General features: G+C 48.8%; 1 protein-coding gene across 1 annotated transcript in view; it reads left to right on the top strand.

Annotated features, from left to right (window-relative positions):
* The first annotated feature begins 464 nt into the window (after positions 1-464).
* Serpina6 (serpin peptidase inhibitor, clade A (alpha-1 antiproteinase, antitrypsin), member 6) overlaps positions 465-8,219 on the top strand; it is a 24,262-nt gene continuing 16,507 nt past the window's right edge. Inside the window, exons 1-2 of the mRNA XM_013517149.1 lie at positions 465-564; positions 4,284-4,911. Coding sequence (XP_013372603.1) covers positions 4,302-4,911 — 610 coding nt within the window. The 5' untranslated portion in view covers positions 465-564; positions 4,284-4,301. The remainder of the gene's footprint in view (positions 565-4,283; positions 4,912-8,219) is intronic.

The following is an 8,219-nucleotide window of genomic DNA, read 5'->3' as shown; positions in this document are numbered from 1 at the left end:
TCAGTTTCCTTATCTGAAGTGTGGTGGTGATAAAGATGGCTCATCAGACTGCTGTGAAGATTGAATGAGATGATCTACAGGAAGCACCTGGCTGGTACAGTCCCTCAGCTGTCCCTCCTACCCGACGGAGAAGATCCTGAGGGCAGGAAGGGAGTGATTCACCTCCACTGGAGCTCGGAATGTGGCTTTTGCAATTGTCTGGCACTGGGGAGTTCTCTGTCCACTGCCGTGGGGCGACCACAAACACTGATACAATTTCAGCCTTATTTTTATATCAAATAATAAGACCTTGAATACTGATGATAACAATAAACTTGAATACTGATGACAGCCAATTTGTGGTATTGCTGTGTTTACTCAAATTTTCTAGAAAACCTCCCATTGGCCAATGGCTAGGGGTGGGGACCACCGCATCATGAAGGCCACTGCCCCCCTCTAACCATTAACCAGCAGGGCAGCTTCCTGGCAAGATTTAGCGGGCAGCGTCCCCACTGGCTTACTGTACACGTGCTAGGATTCCAGACAGCACCAAGCCAGCTGAGCAACTCGAGCCTACTGCTAACAGTGAGTGACTGCCTGCGAACCCTGAGGCCCGCCTGCCCCTGTCCCTGCCGCTGTCCCTGCCCCTGATGCTGTCCCTGCCTCTGTGTCCTTCAGAACAGAACGATGGCTGCAGCTTTTGTGCTTGTTTGGGTTATTTTCCTGGGGCACTGACCATTAGGGCAGCCGACAGTCACACCAGGCTACCCTGGAGCGCTTCCCGGATCCCAGCCTCCAGGGGTCACTCTGGGGTGTGGATTTCCCCTTGCAGAGGCTGTGGCTGAGGGCTGTAGCTAAGTTCCATTCCCACCCAGTGTACCTGGCGCTCCTATGCCCAGCCCAGCAGCAGGTGCAGCTGCAGAGAGAGAGAGAGTGTGAGGGCTGGGATGGATCGGTGCCAGGCAGCATCCCAGTGGGGAGCACTAGCCTGGGAGGGTGTGCAGAGCTGGCACAGCACAGGGGCATCTTCCAACATCTCACGCACGCATCTGCCACAGCTGTCACTGAGTTACCTGGCAAGCATAGTGTAGATGGATACTGGCACTCTGCCTTTTTCAATGGAGCTGCTTTGCAATTCGATAGCTCTGGGTGGGAAGCCAGGCTCAGAAGTCAGACATCCGCTGGCCTGGGCTGCTGCCTGGGCTGCTCTGCCTCCTGGGCTCCCCCTTCTCATCTGTAAAGTGGGCCCCTATGCCACATGACAAGAAGTCATCAAAGGCAAGCATGCATGGCAGCCGTGATTGGTATTCACTGAAGTTTCGTGAGGTGGGGGAGATTTGATCTCCTGAGGGACAGCAGGAAGGGAAGGGAGGCCCATCCTGCCCCTGGCCTCAGGCCACGCAGGGTCCTTGTCCAGGTGGGGATCAGAGACACAGACTGGGGTGGCAGTGACCAGCACTGAAGCGGATTTCTCTGCGTGTGACTTAGGAGCAGAGACAGAGAGTAAGAGGAGGAAGGACTCCCTCAGTATGGTGACCAGGAACATGAGTCTCAAAGGCCAGGAGGGTGTGAGCCAGGCCAGGCGTAGGGGGATGTGTGTCGGTGGAGTGACACAGGGCTGGGCAGGAGCCGAGGCTCTGTCTCACAGCTCAGCAAACATCAGGGGACCGATTTGACCTGGCCTCCTTGACCTGCACAGGATAAAGTCTGATGTGAGCTAATGGAATCCTGCAGCTGGACCTTCAAGAGGCCAGTTCAAGGCTGGGGTCAGGACTGTCACCAAGGATTGGGTTATGAAGACACCAGGCCAACTCAGTGGGGATCAGTTGCACCCATCTCTGGGCAATAGGGAGCCCATGAAAGCTTTTCAGCAGGAATTTTAGAAAGATACAGCCAGCAGCAGAGGAGAAGGGGTTGGAGGGAGCTGAGCAGAAGGCGAAGATCAATCAGTGACCAGACAGCGGTAGCTGCTGAGCCCAGCGAGAGCAGCCAAGCCCCAAACTCGGCTGTGCGCTGGGACCAGAGGACAGGAGACAAACACCACAAAACAGACCAGCTGGCTTGGGGACTATTATCTCCACTGTTTTATGTGAAGAAACCGAGGCAGAGCAGAAACAACCTTTCCCATGTTACCTAGTGAATAAACAGCAGCGCTGGGATCTGAATCCGGCCTGGCCTGTCACATGACCCAGGAAAAGGAGAGAACTGCACTGAGGACTTAGCAATCAAGGTCAGAATTCAGATCTGGAGGAGAAGCCAGTAAAGCCCAGAAGCTGGGCGCTGGGGTGAGCAGCAAGCCACACTTGTATCTATCATCAAGTAGCAAAGTGGGGGTCTCAGATCAGCCAGCTCGCTTGTTTTTCCACCAGCAGAGTTAAGGACAGTCAGGCAGGGAGTGCTGGAAGAGGGCTCAGGGGTCTGGGGATGTTTGTACCTGTTCTCTTGAGGTTTGAGTTTTGGAACATCCCAGGCAAGAAACCCCTGGGGAGTTCCAGGAAGACAGATGGTTCCCACACTTGGAGTACACCACAGCTCCCCGCCCACCGGTTTAAATAAGGGTGGGTAGGGAGCGATTTATGAGAACAGGGTTATGTGAGTAAGAGGGACAGCAGTCCCGCTGAGGCCCTGAGAACAAGGGGAAGCCAGTTGTGTAACCCCAGTCTTAGTGCAAGCCCTGAGAATAGAAACGGGGCTGCTGGAATGAGTCTCAGAGTCCAAAGCCCCAAAACCCACGAGCTCCAAGGTCCAAGGGCAGAGCATGATGTCTCGGCCCACAGACAAACAGAATTTTCTCTTGCTCCACCCTTTTATTCTCTCTGCATCCTCCTCAGTGGATGAGGTGAACCTGCTCATGTTGGTGAAGTTGGCTTTTCTCTACACAGTCCACTGACTCACCTTAGTCTCCTCCAGAAATACTGTCACAGACACGCCCTGAAATAATGTTCTACTGGCTGCTATGGTCTGAATGTCTGCAGATATTTACAAAACTCATGTACTGATATCTCCATTGTGGTAGTACTATGCCGTGGAGTCTTGGGGAGGAGATTATTAAAGAGCCCGAGAGAGCTCCACTATGTAAGAGGACAGTGAGACAGTGCCTTCTAGAAAGCAAAAGAAGCTCTCAGCAGATATCAGATCTGTTGGTGTTTAATCTTGGATTTCCCAGCCTCTAGAACTGTTCTTTATAGATAACCCAGCCTATAGTATTTTTCTCATAGCAACCTGAATGGACTAAGACATCAGCTACCTGGGCTTCCCTGAACCCAATCAAATGAACCATCATGTCCCTTCTGCCAATCTTTGTCCTCTGTAGAATTTAATCCATTTACAGTAAAGGTAATTACTGATAAGGACAGGCTTACTTCCAACATTTTGCCATTTGTTTACTCTACATCATATGGCTTTTTAATTCTTCATTTCCCGTAGCCTTTACTATATCCTTTTTTATTTAGTTGATTTTTGAAGTAAAACATTTTAACTCTCACCCTCTTTTACACATATACTTTGGCTATTTTGTTGTAGTTGCCATGGGGATTATGGTTAACCCCCTAAAGTTCTCACACTCTAAATTTATTAATTTATTTAATTTTATTCTCTGTAGCTTTTTCCTTACTCTTGTTCAGTTATTGATGTCACAAATCATATCTTTATGCACATGTCCCTCCAAAATATAAATTAATAGTTAATAATTGCCAAAGCACTTAGCTTTACTAAAAATATTTGTTTACCTAACTTTCAGGGAATATCCAGTGTTTCTTCTTTTCAACCTGAAATGAAATGTATTTTAATTCTTTTAATTCTTTCTGGGCAGGTTTTGAGCTCTCTCTGCTTTATGTAGGGAAGTCTTAATTTCTTCCTCATTATTTTAAAAGAATGATTTCACCAAATATAAGATTCTTGATGGAAATTTTTATTCTGTTTTTCTTCCAGTATTTTGAATATATCAAAATGGATGCCCTCTATTTTGGCTGTTTCACCACTCTGAGCATCTTCTTGTGGGTGTCTAAAGTCGACGTGTATGTATTTTATGTTTTGGTGATGAATAGATGAGCAAAAATAAGCAAAATACCTTGATCAGTATTGAGCATCTAGAAGGCACTTGATCAATCGCAGGGCATAGAAGTCACATCTTCAGGTGAGGAAGCTGAAGCCCAGGGCCCCTCTGTGCCTTTCCTCAGGTCTCACAGCCAGTGTGGAGGAAGGAATCGGGGACACAGTGGGGTCTTCACCCGCTTCCGGTGGCACTGAGTCCCTCTGACTCAGACCGCCACCACATCCTCTAATACACATTCTTGACTCGGCAGGGCCTGGCCAACCTGACGATGCCACTTATCCTGTACACCTGCCTCCTCTGCCTGTGCACCAGTGGCCTCTGGGCCATCCAGGCTGAGGATTCCAGTGCTGTCTCAAGCACAGAGAGCCATCACCGAGGCCTGGCACCAACCAACGCAGACTTTGCCATCAGCCTGTATCAGCACCTGGTGGCCTCAGCTCCTGACGGGAACATCTTCATCTCCCCTGTAAGTATCTCCATGGCCTTGGCCATGCTGTCCCTCGGTACCTGTGGCCACACGCGGACCCAGCTTCTCCAGGCCCTGGGCTTCAACCTAACCATAATGTCAGAAACCAAGATCCACCAGGACTTCCAACACCTGCACCAGCTCCTCCAGGAGTCGGACACCAGCTTGGAAATGGCCATGGGCAACGCCTTGTTCCTCAGCCACAGCCTGCATCCTCAGGAGTCCTTCTTAGCAGACATCAAACGCTATTATGAGTCAGAGGCTTTTGCTGCAGATTTTCAGGACTGGGCCAGAGCCAGCGGACAGATCAATGAGTATATCAACAATAAGACACAGGGGAAACTTGTGGACATGTTCTCAGAACCGGATAGTCCAGCCATCCTTATCCTGATCAACTACATCTTCTTCAGAGGTACATACTCCCCACCCCATGCTGACAGGGCCGCATTACCACTGTCAAGAATAGCCACAGCTCTCATAATCTAGGGCAAGCTGTGGGTGACGCCTTTGATTTCACAAAGCACATTCACAGCTAGGAGTTTCCATCTTTACCACAGTTTTACTGGGAATTCTACAAAATTCAAAATGATACCTAGAACAGTCAAACGACTCACCTGGGTTCTGGGGGCTTGGTTTGAGGCCCGTGCATGTAACCACGGACAGACTGGCTGCTTTGTGGTCTACAAATACTGACTGAGTGCTGATGTGAAACAGGTTCTGGCTCAAGGGCCACACACCCAGCTTCGAACCAGACAGAGCCTCCCTCAGGGTCTCCCCAACACCCCAACAGCTGCCCTGCACATGCCGCTTCAGAGCCCATGGCCAGCTCTGACCCGGCCCACTTCCCCCAAATGCCAGCTCCCACCAGTGTGGAGCTAGGTTTTCCAAAGTGCTATTCCTAAAAATCTCCAGGGACACTTGTTCATACTACATATTCCAGAGCTCAGGCCAGACCTACTGAAGCAGAACCTCAGTCAGAAAGGCCTATGACGCATAGTTTTACCAAGAACTCCCTGTCTACCACCCTTAGATCATTTTTATAACCAGGTAAACTGGACACACATTACCTCTGAAAATAAAACTTATTTCCTTCCTCTTGTGCCATGGTTCTCAGCTGAGGGGGACCCCTGCCCTGAGGACATTAGGCAAGGCCTGGGGACATCTTGGTTGTAACAACTGGGATGGGATGGAGTGTGCTACTGACATCTGGTAAATAGAGGCCAGGGAGACGCTAAACATCCTATTCACAATGCGCAGGACATCACTTCCAAATGTCCAAGGTGACAAGGCTAGGAAGCCCTGGGCTAGGATCTTTTCACTCTTCTGTCTTCTCCAGCTTCTTATCTCAATGTTTTCTCTCCTCCATGTCACACACACACACACACACTCAACACACACAGATGTACATGCACACACATGCACAAGGACATGTGCACACACTCCAGTCACACCAAATTCTTCTCCTGCCCCAGACCACACCTATCTCCAGTGAAGCCTGTGTGCACCTCCTAATGCTGTCACAATGGATCACTGCTGATTGCATGGCTTAAAATAGCACAACTTGATTATCTGACAGTTCTGGAGGTTGAAAGTCCACAAGGAATCACAATGGGCTAAAATCAGCATTTGGGCCTGGCTGGTTCCTTCTGGAGGCTGTAGGAAAGAAGACATCTCCAGATCTTTTCCAGCTTCTAGAAGGTCTGCAATTCTTGACGCATAGTCTCTTCTGCCTTCAAAGCCAGCCGTTCCCAACATCACATCTCCTCTGATCCTGGCTCTCCTGCCCTTTGCTTCCACTCGTAAGGACCCAGGGTTTACACCGAGACACCTGGATCATCCCAGACGTGCTCCCATCCCACGACCAGCTGATTAGCAACTGTAATGCCATCTGCGACTTTATTGCCCCTTGACGTGTAACCCAGAACACTCAGAGGCTCTGCTGACTAGGATGAGGGAGTCCTTACTCTCCCTGGCTCAAACTCTATGCCTCTTTTGTCTCATGGGCACTCTCTCCATTTATCTGACTCCCTTTTCTTAACCTTCAGGTGCTAGTTCAAAAGTTGCCTGCTCTGGGAAGCCTGCTCTGATCCTTTCTTTGCTCTTCCTATGCAGTTTTTGCCCAGGCCTGGTTACAGCAATCCTCTTGTTATAATAAACATGTCACTGGGGCCCATGGGGCTCAGCTGCGGTGAGGCAGTCATATTCAAAGATACGCAGGAGAAACACCACAAGAAACAAGCAAAACCAGTAAGCACCATAGCGTGGTTCAGAGCGTAGTTTGAGGACCCTCAGATTATCACTTCTGTGACACTGACCGTGTTTATAGTCACAGAGCTTGGAGAGGTCGTTCGGGTTGGACCTGGTGGAGCTCCTAGCTCTGCAGGCTGTGGCCACAGCTTGTTTCTCTGCATCCTCTGGGCTCTCCCCATTGTCTCCACCAAGCACCAAGAATTGTGACCACATAAACCATAGATCTGTGGGCGCTGAAATGGAGAAGCAACTGCCGGGTGCTGTGTTCTGGCCACCTGGAAGCTAGAAAATAGTGGCCTCATGACACTTCAGGGCTTGGGGCCAAGGTCCACCTGAACACCTGGTGGGCAGTAGCACACTCCAGGACCCAGTGGAGTCCTCAGTCATCTCCTGATATGGAGAACTTCAAGCTAGAGCAGAAGAGATCCTGGAGAGCTCCAGTCAGCGTCTTTAAACATTCTGCCATAGGAAGTGTTGTTCAGGGTAGGCTCAGAAGGACAGAAGAGGCTCCTGGGAAGGCACTGCATCACGGTCAAACTTAGGAGCAATATTCTCCCCATCAAGCTGACCAGTACTGCAAGGTAGTGACCTCCCCATCCAGAAGCAAACAAGTAGACAATGACATCATGGGACATGGTCCAGCAGAGGTGAAGCGGGAGAGTCCATGACCCCAAAGGAGGCTTTATACCCTGGCTCTGCATTCAGAAAATGTGACCTGGCATGAGGGGCTAGGTGGCAGGTCCAGGCTGTTGGGGTGGATAGAATGGATGGTTGGTTCGTCCTGAAGCCAAGGTCCCTACCAGAGCCATTGAATTTGCAACTTGAGGTCCCGTATCACTTCTAGAACTCTAATTTTTTTTATTTTAAAAATAAAAGGAGGAAAACATTAATGGACAGACAAACTTTTACAAAATAGAGAAAGAGCAGTACAGACGGTACAGAGTTACAAACAAAGTGGTATGAAATTAACAATGCTTGTTGTATTACATATTGATATCTTCAAAGTGGTTTTTCACGAAAACAGATAGAGACATGCAATACTGATCAACCAAGGACTCATTAACAGTTTTTTTCAGCAAAGAAATAAATGACAATAGATCAACTATGTTAACTATCCTGTATATACATACATACAAAATTTCTCCTTCTTTCCCTTCATTTTTCCCACACCCCAGTTGCCCTTTACCCTTGAGCATTTTCCTATCATTTCACAATGTCTATCATACCTCCGAGTTTTTATTCACTCTTTCAGGTTCTTACACTAGTGAGAAAATACATTGCTTACACATGCAGGTCTGATTTATTTCACTTATGAGTATGGTCTCTAGTTGTGACCATTTACCTATAAAAGCCTCGAGTTTATCTTTCTTTATAGCTGAGTACTATTCCATTATATAAAAGTACCGCAATTTTCTTATCCAATCCTCGGTGGATGGACATTTGGGTTGCTTCCACATTTTAGCAATTACA

The sequence above is a fragment of the Chinchilla lanigera genome, unplaced genomic scaffold (assembly GCF_000276665.1).
Source record: "Chinchilla lanigera isolate Chin_1 unplaced genomic scaffold, ChiLan1.0 scaffold00037, whole genome shotgun sequence".
NCBI classification, from domain to species: Eukaryota; Metazoa; Chordata; class Mammalia; order Rodentia; family Chinchillidae; genus Chinchilla; species Chinchilla lanigera.
This window is presented reverse-complemented; position numbering and strand designations above follow the sequence as displayed.